This window comes from Pleurodeles waltl, chromosome 7, assembly GCF_031143425.1.
Source record: "Pleurodeles waltl isolate 20211129_DDA chromosome 7, aPleWal1.hap1.20221129, whole genome shotgun sequence".
Classification (NCBI taxonomy): domain Eukaryota; kingdom Metazoa; phylum Chordata; class Amphibia; order Caudata; family Salamandridae; genus Pleurodeles; species Pleurodeles waltl.
Genome location: NC_090446.1, coordinates 1278532518 through 1278550599, shown reverse-complemented (window position 1 = coordinate 1278550599; position 18082 = coordinate 1278532518). Strand labels below are relative to the sequence as shown.

The 18082-nt window shown below is 47.3% G+C and overlaps 1 protein-coding gene across 1 annotated transcript in view; it reads right to left on the bottom strand.

The window, feature by feature from the left end:
* TRIM28 (tripartite motif containing 28) overlaps positions 1–18082 on the bottom strand; it is a 373881-nt gene that overhangs the window by 58667 nt on the left and 297132 nt on the right. Inside the window, exon 15 of the mRNA XM_069200493.1 lies at positions 10736–10810. Coding sequence (XP_069056594.1) covers positions 10736–10810 — 75 coding nt within the window. The remainder of the gene's footprint in view (positions 1–10735; positions 10811–18082) is intronic.

Here is an 18082-nt window from a genome sequence, read left to right as displayed (position 1 = left end):
AGGGCACCAAATGTGCCCTTTAAAGCAGACCGATGGCGGGGAGAGGCTACCCCTTCTGAGCCGTGTAACACTTATTTCCAAGAGGAGAGGAGGTTGCACCCCTCTCCCACAGGAAGCCCTTTGTTCAACCTTCCCCTGCTGAGCTGGTCAACCTGCAGGAGGGAAGAATCCGGTCTCAGGGGCTGCAGCACTATGGGCTGCTTGCACACCCTGAAAGACTGGTAGGAGCAGTACTGAGGGGTCATGTAAGGAGCCCCCCCACAGTGCATGGAATCATGCCACCAATACTGGTATCAGTATAGAGGTATGATTCGGACATGGCTGATATCAAACATGCCTAGGTTCGGAGTTACCAATATGTAGTTGGATCATAGGTAGTGACCTGTGTCCAGCACATAGCTAAAATGTCTTCTCCACACTAATGAAGTCCAGGGGATTGGAACTAGAGTTCTTAGGGGACACCTCTGCTCATGCAGGGGTGCACACACACACACACACACACACACACACACACACACACAGGCACCTGCATCCTGCCCTTTGGTCTGGAAAGGCCTACCATAGGGGTGACTTAGTGACCTGTAGTGACCAGCAGTGAAAGGGTGTATGCACCTTTTCATGCAGGCTGCAAACGTCAGGCCTGCAGAAAGTTTGCATGGGCTCCCATGGGTGGCATATAATATATGCGCAGCCAATGGGTGACCCCTGGTGTACTAATGCCCTGGGTACGTAAGTACCATATACTAGGGACCTACAGGGGTACACACCAGTATGCAAATTGAGGGGTGTAAGAAGTACCAAAGCAACTAGATTTGACGGAGATTGTAAGAACACTGGGGTCCTGGTTAGAGGAATCCCAGTGAAAACAGTCTAAGCACACTGACATCAGGCAAACAGTGGCGATAACCATGCCAGAAAGTGGGGAATTTCCCACAAGATGCACTACCTCGGATGTTGCAGAATTCTTGCAGGATCCGGAGAAACAATGTTGCAAAGGGAGCCTTCCCACCAGAAGCAGACATTCCGGTTCCAAAGCAGACCAGCAGCAGTTCCAGAGGCCAGGAGCAGAAGTGGTCTTGCAGAGACTTCCATATAGAGTCTTGCACAACGAATTCGAGAAACCACCGACAGGAGCGTCCTTAAGTAACCCCAAAAAGGTGTTGGTCACTCTCTGAAGTGACCTTCCTATCAGAGGACGTCAGGGACGTCATCCACCTGTCCTAACCAGTCAGATGCTACAAGGGGCCTCTGCCCATCTTGTTTCCAAGATGGCAGAATCAAGTGGCCACCTGGCAGAGTTCTGTGCATCTCCATAGGGAAGAAGCTGAACAGAGGTTTGTCACTCCTGTCCTTTGTGCAGTTTCTCGCCAGAGCAGGAACTGTGGGTTCCTGAACTGGTGCAAACCAGATTATGCAAGTAGGACCCTTTAAAGCAGTCTGGTGGCGCGCAGAGGCCACCCCAGCCGTTAGACACCTAATACACAGTGGAGGTGGTCACACCTCTCCCTTGAAGGAAATCCCTTGTTCAGCCTCTCTGGCCTCAGGCTCGCCAGCAGGAGGGCAGAACTGTGTCTAGGGTCAGCAGCAGAGTGGGCTGGCAGCTAGACCCCGTAAGGCTGTACAGGCAGAATGGGGGGGGGGGGGGGGGGGAATCCTCTAAGGAACCACCAGATGGTATCATGCAACTAGCACTGAAATCGGTGTAGTGTCATGATTCAACATGTGAGACCAAACATACCTAGGTTTGGAGAAGCCATTATATAGGTGGACCACTCGTGTTGACTAGTGTCCACCAGATACCTTAAGATGGCTTCCCCGCACCCAGGAAATGGAGCCTGGGGTCTATAGGGGCACCCTGCTCATGCAAGGATCCCCTCACACTTAGGGACATGCACCCTGCCCTTGAGCTGAAGGGCCTACCAGAGGGGTGGCTTACAGTGTCTAAGTGCAGTAACCAGGATATAAGGAAAGCCTTATGTCTTTGATGAAAGGGTGCATGCACCATTTAACGTCGGCTAGAATGGCAGATCTGCAGACCACTGGTGTACCAATGCCCTGGGTACCCAAGTACCATATACCACGGAATTATATAGGTGCACCAGTATGCCAAATGTGGGTGTAAATCAATTACCAGTAACCACATTTAAAGGAGAGAGCACAGACACTGGGGTCCTGATTAGCAGGATCCCAGCGAACTACAGTCTGAACACACTGGCATCAGGCAAAAAAAGAGGGTAACTATGCTAGAAAGATGGCATTTTCCTACAACTAGAGTGGTGTTCAACTGGTCAGGACCAGCCACTGAACACCAGTTGCTGGTAGGTTTTCAGGGGGGAGGGGGGGGCTGGAATGGGTCACCTCTAAGGTGCCCTCTGGGGGCATGTGCTGGGGAATCAAACAATGGCATCAGAGTAAGCTCACCAACAAGTGATGTTTGATCTACGCCACCTAATGGTACACAAGGGTACTGTTCATGAAAATCTTTGTGATCCAGTCTGAGGCTTGGGGAGAAATCAAAGGTAAGGAATTGGCAGCTAGAAGTCTCTATCAGATACCTACCTAGTCTTCTAGTCTGCAAGCTGACTGGTATCAACCAGCCTGCCACCACAGATGGGTTTCTGACCCCCCTGGAGGTGACAGCCCACACTCTGACCCAGAATCAATGCATGCTTCAAAGGAAGGTGTTAGCACCTCCTCCAGCAAGATGGCTAGCTGATCAGCATATCAGGCTTGGAGGCTGCAAAGCCTCTGCCGCCCTTTGATAAACAACCCTGGCTTCTCCCAGACCTGGGGAATGTCACCCTCTGCCCTGAGGTCCATTTGGCACCAGGACAGGCAGGAAATTAGCTATGCAAGGAGGAGGAGTGTTGCACTACCAGGCTAGTCGCACCCTAGGTTGGACAGCCTGATGTGCCCCACAAAAGAAGGGGTCCACCATCTTGTTTTTCGTAGGAACTAGGAATTATGGGACAGATTATGCCTACTTCCCAAAGTAAGTGGTCCTATAGGGGATGTAGTCACCCCAGGGGTAAGTAGCCCACTGGCTACTAGCCTACACTCCCCGAAACACCCCTAAATGGAGTTCTTGGGTGGCCCCAAGGTACCAGGAACTCAGATTTGTCTGATGTAGGAAGCTGACTCTTTATATGATATTTCAAAATGAGCTTGATCATGCAATTGAGTTCAGGGGTTCCCTCGCAAGTGGACAGGGGCTTGCTCTAGCAATCCTAAGGTGCTCTTTTTTTAGGGGGTAGTGTGGTCCAACAGCCTTAGGCTTATCAGAGGGGAGTGTTACACATCTGCAAATGCACACACAATCAATGAGACAACTCAAGAAAGAGATCCACACCAATTTACAAAAATAGCAAGTATCTTTATATATGTTAAGGCACCAGAACCAATACTATCAGGTAAGTATATTTTGCAAGATAAATGTTTCAGTTCTGAAAAGTAGACAATTCTTAAAAGCTGCAATGTTATCGTATAGAGCGAAAAAAGGTACTGCATTCAGGTATAGTACAACGACTTACAGGACCAATCTCCTGGACTTAAGGTAAGTACTGGGCAAGGATCAGGACCACACAAACAGGTCACACCATGCAGCACTGGGGCGGCTGGGTGCAGAGATGTAGCACAGTGTCTGTGACCAATGCTAGTCAATGGGGATCGGTCCGGGTTGAAAAGAAGCGGCAAAGTTGGACAGGGAGTATGGTCGAGGAGAACCAACAGGTGGGTTTAAGTCTTGAGATGCTCGGGGGCCTTTGGTCTTCTTCTCCACAGGCCAGGGGCGACGGGTGCAGGTGTGTCCTGGGGAGTTGGGTTTTCTCCACTGGGAGCACTTGTGGTTGAGGAGGCCTGCGGGCAGAGGCTGCACTAGTACACACTAGGCAAGTCCAAGGTGGGCTTTGTCTCTGGAGGGCTGGGGGACCATGTTGGCCACTTCAGCTCGGGCTAGGCACCAAAGGTGCAGTGGTGCTTTCACGTGTCTGGTTTTTGCAGTCCAGAGTCCTCTCAGTTCTCTTGGGGTGCCTGCAAGATCCAAGGAAGCAGCTCTCCTGCTTCACAGGAGTTCCTGGGTCTTTGTTGAAGGCAGGCAGCCATCCCAGGACTTCAGAGGCACTACAGCTTGTAGGACAAGCCATTTTGGCGCAAATCCACAGGAACAGCAGACAGACTGGCAGGGCCGGGGCCAAGTCCGGTGCTTCTTCCTCAGGCTTTGCTTTTGCACCTATTAAGCATCCTCCTTCACAGATCAGCAAGACTCTGAGGTGCCCTCTGGGTGCATCTATTAATAAATCTATCACTGGCATTAGTGAGGGTTTATTAATACAAGATGTTGGATACCAAACATCGCTATTTTCAGCGTAGCCATCATGAAAGCTGGGAACTCCTGTTGACATTGTCCAGCACATGTACATAAAATGGGTTCCATGTTCACTCACTATGACTGAAAATAGACAACAACGACAATCGCCTGGCCCCAACTCGTCCTGCAGCTGTGCATCTCAAAATTTTCAGAAGGTTGCTAGCACTTCACAAACCAGCCAGCATCGTCCTTGGAGTGGAGGAGCCACTTCCCTGCAACTAGCAGGCACCAGCCGCGACTTTTCCATTCTCCATTGTGCCCACCGAGGGAGCCAGAAGGATCCAGAGTGTCCAGGTGTTCAGCCTCATCAACCCATTCAGTCTTCGAGATGCTGAGCATACCTGGAGCCTTCCTGCACAATAGCAGGAGTATCACCACTAGTTGCAAGTACCTAGGTTTGTTTGTGGTCTGCCGCAAAACACATACCTTCAGGTCAAGGGACTTCCAAAGCAGCCAGGTCAGCGCCTGAATTCGTTCTGCTGTGTTTCTTTCCCCTCTTCTGCAGCTATCTCGCTGACCCGCCGGACAAAACACCTATGCACTCGAGCGCCCCAGCCCAGGGCCACTGAAAGTGGCAGTGTCTGCGGAGCTGAGACCCACAAGGACTGAGCCCCCTCCTTTGAGTTCAACCAGAGTGGTCACAGTCCCTACTTGCAGCCCTTTCCTTCCAAGTACTTCTCAAATTGCCTTCAACGCGTAGCGACCAAGCGACCCCCGCTAGGAGCACCTCTGCACCCGGAAACACCAGGGGAGATAACCGGAAACTTCAGGTGGCTAGAGACCTTGCCTCCTACTTACATGACTGTCCTTCTGGACTTAAGGTAAGTCGACTGCAAGTGAGCCTGTGCAGTGTATGTTTTCTCATAAGACAACATTAACACATTCGAGGCACATGCATCTGATTTGACAGCTGTATTTTTTGCATTTCTTCAAATTACTAACCCAAAAAGTACTTACCATATCTGTAGCCATTGGTGCATAAATTAATAAAAACATCTTTACTATTTCTATAAAGTTGGTCTCTAGTTTCTTAGTTTCTGTGTGTGTGTCTCATTTACTGACTGTTCAACAAATGCTGAGCACTACCCTCTGATGAGCCTAAACTGCTCCCCCACACTACAGTAAAAAACAGTATTGAGGGCTATTTTAACCCGTCGACCATTAAGGATCATCTGTACTATCTGCACAGTGTACCTCTCATTGGTACACTGCATATATAGCCAGCTTCCTACAGCTGGTCGATTCTGATCATCTTCAGAACACAAGGAAGGAGAGGGAGCAGCAGATAGGCGTACAGGAGTCATCTGCTTCACTCCACTCAGACTGCGGCTCTGAGAGAGTACCTTCTTGGGAACTGCAGTGCTCAAAAGCATTGACATTACACCTTAATTTCAACAGTGAAAAGGTTATCCCCATTGTTGGTAGAAACCCTTCACCACCTTTGGGTGCAACTGCCATTTGTGATATGCTAAGCATTGTCAGCAAGTTTGTCCACCCTGCCATTTAAAGGTCCTGCTCAGTGGTGTACCACCAGGTAAATCTCCTGGTAATTCGGCCAGAGACGTACAGTCTCCTGTCATGGACTCAAAACCGCAGCCTTCCCAACTTGTTGCAGTACCATATGGCGGTAGTGTTGTCCTTGAAAGCCTGCACCAACCCTTAATGGTGGGCAGTAGGGATTTCCAGGAGAAATGAATCGCCTACCAATCCAGCAAACTGATGTAGAGCGAAAATTCTGCTGAAGACTAGAGCCTTCTAATTTTTGCGTATCCATTAGTGGCATATCAGACACCACCAGCAAAGCCAGGTAGGTAAGTAAAAATGTCTGCCACTGGCTCAACTGCGGTCAAGCAGCCACCACTTTATATGTTTTGCAGGCTGCTCAGAAACATGACTGGAGTTTGACAGGTTCCCCTTGTGCTGGGCTCACAGACTTCAGTTCTCACTGTATAACTTGCATGCGCTAGCAAACGTAGTTAGCCAGTAGTATGTAAAATGCAAAGAGGCCACAAAGCCTCAGAAATCACCTGAAACATTGTGACCATAGCTCAAATGTGCTACACTTGCTGGTTTGGAGGAAAAGCCCAAAAGCTTATCAAATCCAGGATGGCTCCAATTAAAGGGAGCCTCTACAGTGAAGTCAGATGTGACTTTGGCAGATTGATGGAGAACTCCAACAATATCAAGAGGTTCGCTGCTGTCTGGCAGTGCTCTGCGACTGACTGGTGAGCCAGCCCTCAACAACCAGGTGCTGAGGTAGGGGAAACCTGGCACCCTGCAACTCCAATGATTGTCAGCGACAACCTCTATCACCTTTGTGAACACCCGAATTGCCCTGGAAAGCCTGAAAGGGAGGAAAGCAAACTAGTTTGCATGGCCCTCCTTGAACCACAGGTAGCATCTGTAGGCCTTGGAAGTGAAAATGTGTGTCCTGTAGGTCCAATCTAGGCCGGCGTGAGAATCTTGAATTTGTGCACAAAGGCACTGAATAGGTTAAGATCTAAAACAGGACAAAGGCCTTGGTCCCGTCAGCACTTCCAAGACCAGTACCTTCTACATGGCTCCTCTGCCTAAAAGACTCTGCACTTCCTGGTGTAAGACGGACAGATGGTCCTCTGAAAGCAGCTCTGATGTAAGTGGCAGGTTCAATGGGTCAAAAAGGAAAGGCAGGGCGTAGTACAGCTGGACAAATTGAGGAACCACTAGTCGGCTGTTATGTTTTGCCACCCCTGAACAAAGAGGCTGGCCTTGCCTCCCATTGTGTGTCACTATGGGAGCACTTGAGAGGTTTTGAGGCTGTTGCTGGAGGGGCTGGAGATTGGAATGTGTGCTGCCTCTGATAGGCATTTGGACCCACGGCCTGACCTCAAAATTGATTTTATGTGGAAGAAGCTTAACAGTAAATATGCCAAGCCCCGGGCATGTCCTTGAAAAGGGCAAAACTGTTGGCACATTGCTTAACTGGAGCTGAAAGGCCCAAAGGGCCTGCCATGGGTCGGCTCAACTTAATACACTCCAGGGCAAAGTATACCTTTTTGCCAACCAAATGGGAACATTTGAAGCACCTGTCCATTAGAGACACCTGGGCATCCCGGGAGAAGCTGTCAATCTCATCCATGCGTGGTGCTGCAGCACTATATCCCTTTGTAGACAATCAGCAGCGCCTGAGCGGATGAGGACCTTGGCAGAGAACCTGAAAGGTTTGGGTCAAAGAAGCCTGTAAGACTTCCGAGGCAGCCTGTAAGATCTCACCAACCTTATGCCAAGAGGCAGGTGGTGCTGTCAGACAACAAGGCTGCCTGAGAACGTTTTTGCCAAATGTTTCCATACCTTTGGACTATTTGACAGAAGTAGTCAGAAAGGCGTTAGGGCGGACTTTGCTGGTGGAAGCCTGCACCACCAAACTCTCAAGAGTTGAAGGCTGGGTTAACAAATCCAGGTTGCCTGGAGCTGGGCTTTGGGGACGGACTACCTGTTGACTGACTGAAGAGCCAGAACATGATTTGGCACAACAGTGCGCACGTAAGTCTCTTTGAAGGGCAGGATAGGTTCAGTAACTACCTGGCCAGGCTGACGTACCTCTGAGATCACATTTATTTTTACATCCATAGAGGGAGGTGGAGGCATCAGCAGCCCTCCTAACAATAGCAAAAGACTTACTTTCATCCGTTGCTGGGGGCAGGTGGACAGGTGTGGCTGTACGAGGGGAGTGGTGCAGTATCTGTGCGCAGATGCGCAGTAGTAGAATAGTGTCTGAATATGATGGATTGAGTACTGATTGTGCCACATCAGGCTATAGGCATGGCATCGAACAATGTAGTGTCCTATATGGCTCAAAATCAGATACTATGATACGTTGAGGGCCCTCTTCCAAGCACCATCCATGTCGACATCCAAAGTATGGAAGACCAGAAGTTGGCAACAATACTAGTGAGAAACCCGAAGCGGGTTCACTGAAAACAGATGGTACTGAGAACATATAAGCCAGAGGTAACAACTGGAGGCCTGTGCGTAATCTGGGTGTCCAATGGCGCAGCAGAGGGAGTAGGAAGTAAGCCCAAGATGCATTGCATGGCCTCTCAAAAGGTTTCACCCTACTGCCACGCTGCAGACAGACTCAGACCCTTTGGATGAATCAGGACCAAACACTGAACTGGCTGTTCGGTGGAATTTGAACGACACTTGGAGGCACAATATCACCCTATTGCCTTCTCTGAAGAAAGCAAGGACAGGTAGTGGCTGGGTCCCTCCTGGCCTTTTTTTGTTTCTTCTTGGCTTTACCTGAAGACTTCAACCACAAAAAATATCTACTGCATGGAAGAATTCAGTAGAGGAACCACACACTGTACTTCGACCTGGACTGCTACCTACGTGGTGTTTGTTTCTCCATGTAGAGCTTTTCTTGGCATTTTTGGATGCCTTCTGGATTCATATGGGCGAAGCTGTTGTAGGCCTTGGAGTTGTGTGTTGAACCCAAGCATCAGAGGAGCACACAGCTGATGGGGGGGGGGGGGGTGGGATCTGTCACAGACATCTGTCTGCGATAGTCCTAACAAGGTTTAAACCCTGTAGCTTTAGAGTGGTGGTGCTCCCTTGCACACTGTAAAACGTTTGAGCAAAAACAAAAAAAACAACAAAAAAAATTGCTTTACACAGGGAAGAAAAGAGGAGCATCGCACCGGGTCCGCGAATGAAGGCGCAGAAAAAAAAACAAAAAAAAACAGGAACTGGCAGCGCACCTGGGTTGCACTTAAATGTGGCTCTAACCGTCACTTCTGCAGTGTAACCGAGTCCAACGATGCCACTTACCAGCGTGCAGGCACACTACTTTGAGTTTTTCAGATCCAGTCTAGCACCTTGGGATATTTACAAAGTGGGGAAGGTGTGGTTAGAAGTATCCATCAGAAGCATACGAGTGCTATAACAGATAGAATCCACTGGCTTGATATCAAAGGGGCAAGGGTGCCACTGAAGTCGTCTGTTTTACTCCGACAAGAAGTTCATGGTTCATTGGTCACTGACTGATGGGTTGTTAGAGACATAGATGAGTTAGGCATCAATGAATTGGCAATTAATGTGGTCTTGTGGTTGCCCTGGCATAATGGAGCTTTGAGGCTCCTTTACAGATGAAAGGGATGGCAATAACATGACTGTATGAGCACCGGATAAGGCCATCAACAAGCTGTTTTGTGTGTATTAGTGTCCAGTCCTGGGTAGATTGACAATTGCCTTGAACTTTCTCCATTTGTAAATACATTTTTCTCACTGTCGATTATCAGACCATGTGTAAACAGATTCACCAATGTTCCTTGACTGCCAGCGACAATTACTCATTTAAGATAGTGACGTATCTTTTGATGTAAGCATAATGCTATCACAAACCTGAATGTTCCAGATGAAACAACGACAGAGAGAAGCAGACTGGTTCAACTTCTGTCTGGTGAAATGTATTAACAGGAGCGCACTACGATGAACAGAAGCACAGTTTTCCTCGGGTTAGAGCAGACTTCAGTGATCCAGATAAGTTGGTGTACGAGCAAGTGGAGTCCGTTTTTTTCCAGACAAACCATGTAATTTGTGTTCCTCTGCGCGCAGTCTGCAGGCAATGCTACTTCAACTACATTTTTCGGTGTGTTGCCGAAAGCTAATGGCATTTAATCAAACACTCGTACTACATTTGTGTTTACCACTACTTTGTTTCTAAAGGTGACAGAGCCCGGAGCCTGGGCTCATCACACAGCCCTTTTAAAAGCATTAAATTAGCATGTAAAACCATAAAATCCTAATACGGCGTAGTTTCTTTATCATTTCACTTTATGTTCATATTGTCCAAAAGGTGCCTCCGTTCTGCTGTTTTAGGTTAAGGAAAACAGACTAGACTTTGCCCGTAAAGCAGGTAGCTGCTGCATTTCAGCGGTTTGTTATGCAGCCGTGAACCAGAAGCACAGAACCTCAGGAAATTTGAAGTGCCACATAGACACACACATAACAAAGCAATGTGTTTACTGGAGAATGGGTGTCTGACACAGGGGAGATGAGGTGAAGAGGGGCAGAAGTGGGAGGTGTGTCGGGGATGGGGTTGTGGGAATTCACATGTACGCTTATGGGATAAACACTCAGCAAATCCAGAGTAAAATGACCCGTGCATGGCCTTTGGATGATACATGTGAATCTACCCTGGCAAAGGTTCTAGTCAGCACTTTTGATTTACCAATACCATTGTCTGCCCAAGTCTGTAAGATTCACGGCTACTGAAAGGCTATAGCTGCTGAAAGTAGTCACTGTATTGGGAGTAGCTGAAGCTGAAGCTAGTCAAATAATATCTGGTTCTTACATTTCGCTCAATCACTGAACAGAGAAGGCACTCACCAAGGAAGTAGACAGCCTCTGTAAGGGCCGACAGAGTTCATAGCATAGCAATTCCAGTAAAAGGCGCTCACATTTCTGTAAAGAGAGAAAGTGTAGGCCAGACATCAATTCATGTTTTCAGCAAGCTTTTCATATGAGCTATTCAAGCATAGACTAAATATCAAAACAGTGTCAAGGTAGGTAGTGAAATACTGCAAAGTTACGGGTGTCCAATGTCATGCTTAGCAACCCTAATCTTACCAATTTAGTACACAAAGCCACAATCGTCAATTGTCCATTAACAGTCGAGAAAAGGAAACGTACTTATCTGTTGCAACTTGTGGTGCTGTAGATTCACATGCTATGCACACTTCTGCCATCTGGTGTTGGCTTCAGGATAATCCAACTTGTTTTTCTATAAAGATGTGCTTTCAGTACAGAAGGACTTGAATGGGATGGCTAACTCTCAGCCAAATGGACCGCTTCCATTGGCATTTCTAGGATAAACCGAAACTCAGAGCACCATGACACACACTGCACCCCAGATTGTGCTCGCCCCTTCCCCCAAAACGAGTGAGTAAATAATTACAGATGTGAAGCATTAGTGGGTCTGTGTGCATAGAAAGGTAATAGTACAGAGACCTATGCAGATATTCAAATGAAGATAGAAATGATTAGGCAATCGTGGCATGTTCTGCATCTGGGGAGGGTGCAAGTAAATTTAAAGTACTGCAAGGTGCAAACTGACTGCTACATGCAAGTAATGCTTTTGTTTGCAGAATGTGCTGGTGTAGATTGAATTCAGGCCCCCTGACAACTTGGTGAAAAAAATAGTTGTCCAGTGATTTTCATTTTGGATTTGTGTTTTTTGATCAGAGAAGTAATTTAGCTTGGGTAGACATTGCTGATCTCGTCCAAATTGTTCTGGACAACATTTTTTAAAATGGTGGGTGCGTTGCAGCGATGATGTAATATTTCAGGTCCCAGGATGCTTGTTTCCGGTCCAGGGAGGACCTGGCCTAGCAGTTTGGGCTGGACTGTTCCCATGAGCAACAGGGTCAAGACTGCTTTGCATATGGCTGGGTCCAAACTGGGGTGGCATGGTGAGCAAAAGAACGATGGATTAAACCCAGATGTGTGACTGGGGATGAGTGTTTGCTTTGTTCAGCACTCAGTGCAACTTTAGCAACACAAATGGATGATGGACTAAGTGGGAAGGGTATGCCCAGACGTGGGTCCCTTCCTCACTGTGCCACTGGATTCAAGCTAGCCTGGCTGATGAAGGGTGATACCCTGAAACCGGTTCCAGAATGCTTGTTTCAGTCCAGGGAGGACCTGGCCTGGCAGCTCGGGCTGGAATGTTCCCATGAGGAACAGGGTCAAGACTGAGTTGCATATGGCTGGGTCCAAACTGGGGTGGCATGGTGAGCAAAAGAGTGATGGATTAAACCCAGATCTGTGACCGGGGGAGGGAGTGTTTGCATTGTTCAGCACTCCGTCCATCATCCATTTGTGTTGGTAATATTTCAGGAACCATGAGACCTATATACTTTATTTTGCTGTCCAAACACAGGTTTTGTGAGCCAAGTACTCTGAGACAGAAGATAACTTCTCAGTGCAACCCTTCCACCTTAAATGGTGGATTTAAAGAGGGGAAAAAGACATGCAGAAATGAAACAAACAATGGTTTGTAATCCTTACATATACACCAATGTGTATGATCTGAATATTAAAAAAATAATGTTCATCACTCCTGTTTTAGATATTTTCATAGTTCAAATTGTTTCAGCAATCGCTTGTGGTACATTTGCAGAATATTGAACATTTGAGAAGAGCATACAGGGACATTGTTTTGTAACAGGGTTTGCAAGTACATGTAAGTTCTGTGGGTAGACGCTTTAGAAATTTTGTGGGTTTTAGCACCCCATCAATATCTTCCCAACCAAATTCACATGGATCGTTCTCTACACATGCATGATCCACAACATTTACACATCTTCTGATCAAGTAGAACCCTCTTTTAATGTGTCCATGCACACAATATGTCGCTGGAAGGTCACTTAGCAGGACTGATTCCTTGAACACAATTTACCAAAGATCGTTAAATGTGTGTCAATCAGAACACATTTTTTTTCTTTCTTTTTTTACACATGCTCAAGGTATTTTTCAAAGTCTTTAAAGTTGCATTCTTCTTCTGTCTCAGAACATTCTTTTATAAACTTCAAAGGTTCAGCCATTAAAGCTCCAAGCTTTCTTCCAGTTATGCTCAGAGTGTCATCACCCGGGAGAATATGTGCCTTCATAAGAACACTAGGCATCACTGGGTCAAGTTTCTTGTACAGAATATGAAGCAGGATTAAGTGTCTTATCCATTACACGTCCATAACTTTGAAATTCCTTGACTTATGAACACTGCAACAAATCTAAGTAGCACAATAACATCGGTCATTTGAAAGTACAGTGACTCGACTGGAATCATTTCGAACAACTCACTCAACATGTGGCATGGCATGATTTTCAGCTTTCCCCAATTTACTGTTAGGTTCTAGAGCAATATGGCCCATACCTTTTGAATCTCTCTCTGCAGGCACCAACTCCTCATTGACAACCATTCTACTTGCAATACTTGGAAATTCAGTGTTCACTAAAGCAACAGGAATGTTTTGGCAAGTTAACATCTCCAGGTTCTCAGAACTGATCAAGTTGCACAGGTATAGGTGTCCAATTTGTGATGCAGGCAAGCTCAGTTGTTCCACTTGGAGACATTCATCTGATTCTCTCACATTCTTTGACAGATAGTTCAAGATAATTGTCAAAGACAATGTGCAGTTTTTGCAAGATGCACACTGAATTTGATATCTGTAGAACAGTCTGAACGACCTCTGAAGTTTTGCATGGATTAAATCTTGACCATTCGCAATTGTGACAGTCAACAACAACAGTTTTCACTGAGGACACCTTTTTGAATTGAAATTCTTTAGGTGAAAGTTTTTTTGGAGTTCTTGTACGAGTTTGATCTTCACAGGTTTAGTTGCAGCAACTCCATCAAATAATACGTTTGTTGGAAGAACATTATGTGACAGAGTGTCCTTGATAAATTAACCCCTTCCTTTGCTACATCCTTTTCTCTATGTGCTTGTGAACTTTGTTTTTTGTAACCTGTTTTGTAGTGACTGGTTGGACGAAACTCTTACTGTGGCAATTAAAGCATGGAAGTTCAGCTTTAGAGATTATGTCAAACACCTTTGTCTCTTACAATACAATTATCTCCTGCTTCAGTTCTGCATATAGATTTCATACATGTTCCATGACATTTAGTAAATGTGTATTTATATCGTTATCCACATATTGTTTGGTCAAGAAGTTGTGTAGTTGCACAGGCTGTCATTTCAACACGGTTTCCTTGCTGCTCAATGAAATGAAGTCTGTCAACATTTTCATTAAAATGTTCCCTTCTCTTTCCCACAAGTGTTTGGTGGGGAACGGTTTCATGATGGTCCATTAATTTTGAATTTGTCATCTCTCTGAAAACACTGCAAATAGGAAGGACTTCATGGTAAACTAGCTGCTATGGATTCATAAAAATGTCAGCTACAATACAGAAAACACCTTCATTGCAGAAAATTGGCAGGATAGGCTGGGCTTCAAGCTGAGTATGCACACTGGAAACATTTTAGAGCTGGGTACAGTGTTGCTTAGTTTGTGAATGGAGATGTTATTACTAGTAAAATCCAACCTCCTTCAGTGGAACGGCATTCTGGGAGAACAGAACCGATGGAGGAACTGGCTTTTCTTCATCTTTCAGTCCACACTGAATAGGCAATATTCTAAATTCAGTTCAATCAGCTCTGCAGACCACAGCATCCAGTAAAGGATCTATATCCTCAGCCAATTTGAAACTTTCGGGTACGATGGGACATATGTTAATGGCTTGTAGTGATTTTGCACACATTAGCAAGGCAATTGGGTGATCCGTTTGCACCTTTGTTTATGCCAACAGCTGGCACAGCTTTTAATCCTATTCAATGGAGTCATTACCTCTCTTTTCGTAGACTGCATGGGCAGTCATATGTAGTGGAGTTTCCTTTTTGCTGTGATGGAATTCATAAAACATGATTTGTAAAAGTCAGTTGTAGGAGTCTGGTGTATGGTGGGTACCTAAGGTACTTACACCTTACACCAGGTGCACGTTTCCCCTATTAGTGAAGTGTCTAGAAGCTAGGTTCTCTAGAGGTAGCTGTGGATGAGCAGCCATGGCTTATCTAGGAGACATGCAAAGTTCATGCAATACCACTGTAGTCACACAGCATTCACACACACATGGATTAAAAAAAAACTCAGTGTTATGAAAATAAAGGTTCTTTATTACAGCAACAGTACCTAAACACACTATATATGTACACTAGTTATCAGAAATAGGCATAAAAGGTGATAGAAAACAGTGCAAATGCAAATAGACAATAGTGACCCTAGAGGGAGCCCAAACCATACTAAAAAAAAATGGAATGTGAATAAAGGACCCCCACCTAGGTAAGTGGAATGTGTAGAGGGGAGCTGGGGGTACTAGGAAACCCCAAAGTTAAGTACCACAGTGCCCCCTAGTGACCATGAAGAAAGGAATAAGTTACAGGATTTTCCTCAAACCACCCAAAAGGAAGGAAAAGAGGAAAATGCAACACACAGACAAGACTCCAAAGAACCAGCGGTGGATTCCTGAAGAGTAAGACCTGTGGAAGAAGGGGACCAAGTCCAGAAGTCACAGAAGAGTCTAGGAGGAGTATGAGCTACTACCCACCCAGCTGTGGATGCAGGAATTGGTTGACGGCAGGATGAAGATGGTCAGGAATGCAACCCTGAAGCAGGTGGAGAGTTTCTGGAGAATGCAATCGAAGTCCCACGCCGGATGGAAGATTGCAGGCGGTCAGTGGGGTGGAAAAGCCATAAACAAGCCTTGGCAAAGGCAGAATTCGCAGTGAAGCAAAAGTGGAGCTGCCGGGGACCAGCAAGGTCCAGGAGGACTCAACCCACAAGAGGAGTCTAAGGGAGACCCTCAGCAAGGCAGAGAGTGCACAGAAGAAGAGGCAGCCCCCACAAGAGACCCACTGGACAAGAAACCAGGAGTCACAGAGGAGCCCATGCAGCACAACTGGAGAAGGGCCCCACACCCTAGGAGAAGCACAAAGAGGGCTGTGGGTCGCAGGAAGGAGTTCCCGGGCTACACAGAGCCTGAAGATCCCTTGGAGGAGATGCAAACAAGCCTTGGCAGCTGCAAGAGATGCAGTGCACAGGGGTACTGTTCTGCGTTTGAAGGCAAGGACTTACCTCCACCGAAGTTGGGCAGCTGGCAGAGAGGACCAAGAGGACTACCCTGGACCACCACCAGTGATGCAGGATCCACGCAGCTCAGGATGAAAGGAGATCCACGCAACCGGTCATCATTGCAGTTGATGCCTGCGGATGCAAGGGAGGGACTCCGTCACTTCTAGGGAGACTCCTTCCTTCTCGTGCACACTGAAGGCTTGCTGCCCTCACAGGACGCACAGTCGGGGAAATGGTGCAGAAGCTGGAAGGAGCTGTGGAAACAATGTTGCAAGCAGAGACTTTGTCGATGATGCAGCTTGTCGGTTCCTGGAGGGTCCAGTCGTGGATCCAGTGGCTAGAAGTCGATGTAAGGTTGCAGAGGACGCCTGCTGGAATCTTGCAAGGCAAATCTGAGGACCCACCCAAGAGAGAGACCCTAAATAGCCTTGAAAAGGGAACTTGTTACCTCGCCAGGTGAGCACCTATCAAGAGGGGGCTCTGATGTCACCCTCCTGACCTGGCCACTCAGATGCTCCCAGAGGTCCCTGTCAACCTTTGATTCAAGATGGCAGAACCCAGGGACCCTCTGGAGGAGCTTTTTTTTTTTTTGATAAACGTTTTTATTGAGTTTATATATAGCAACAGTATAAAACATCAACAGGTCGCGGAGGGGGACTCTTAAAACAAGCATCTTCTCAGACAATTGCACATAACATAACAAAGTCTCTTGGTCGAAATACACATATATGGAGCCAAGACAGCGCATTAGACAAGTGAATATTATCTTGTATCGATATTGTCTCCTCCCCAAGCCCCAATTCACTTCCCCCACACCCTATCATGTTTGCGGGGACAGCCCCTTGCTTCGTACACAAGCTTCTCTTGTTGAGCGCACCAGTCCACTCCTCTGCGCAACTTCTCTAATGCTGGGGCCATCTCTGATTTCAAATGCCCCTCTTAGCCACCAAGCAAGCCTTCCCAATGAATGTCCGGTCTGCTCTATTTGAGCTCACCCCGTCAAGGACTCCCAAAAGAATGTGTGTTGGGGCGACATCTAGCTCTTTGTGCAAAACCCCAGCAATCTCGGCCACTACTGTTTGCCAATAGGATACAATGTGCGGACAAGTCCACACCATATGAAAGTCGTCTGCGTTTGGGGCTGTGCAGCGCGGACAGTCAGCCTGGGGCCGGAGGCCCATTTTATGGAGTCTCACTGGGGAGAGGTATGCCGCGTGAAGATAATAAGCTTGTACAACCGAAGGCAGGAGGTCATGGTCAACGTCCGGGGGGCCATCAGAGCGTCTCTCCATTCACCGTCGTCTATTGGCCCCACCCAGCGCTCCCGTCGTGCACGGAGTTCATCTAAGGGCTTTGATGTGTGTGTTGTCAATGTACGATATATGCGCGACACTCCCCCTTTGCCCAAGTGGCCCATCAGCGTCTTGGCTTCTACAGGGCTAAACTTGGGAAGGATTGTCCCGGTTCTAATGTGCACGTGTAGTGCATGGCGGAGTTGTAAATATTTATGGGAATTGGGAGGGGGCCAGGGAGAATTGCTGCTGAAGGTCCTGAAATGATTGCATGTGAGTACCAGCCCAAACATCTCCAAGCAGTGATATGCCAATGATGTCTCATTTATGAAACCCCTCCAGTGCAGAGATGTCTTTGAGCCACCTGCCCTGCCACAGCGGGGTTTGTTGTGTGAGACGACATCGCCATCCCGTCGCCGCCAGCGCCGCCCTCCAGCCCATCAGCGCCACCTTTGTCACTTCTGGGAGTGTGCACGGCAGTGGTTTGCCATATAGCATTCCCATCAAGCCTGAAAAGCAGAGTGTTGCCGGATCTGACCAGCCACCTCCCAGCCAGTCGATCACCAATAGTTGCATCGCAAGGTAGTAGTGGTAAAGATTGGACATCTCCAAACCACCTTCATATATGCCACCCTGGCAAAAGCAAATTGCCATACGGGGGCGGGAGTTGTACCACAAGAACTGTCGAGCTATAGTCTCTGCTTCTTTGAACCACCTCCTGGGGATAGGATAGGGGTAGTTCCAGAGCAAGTAGAGG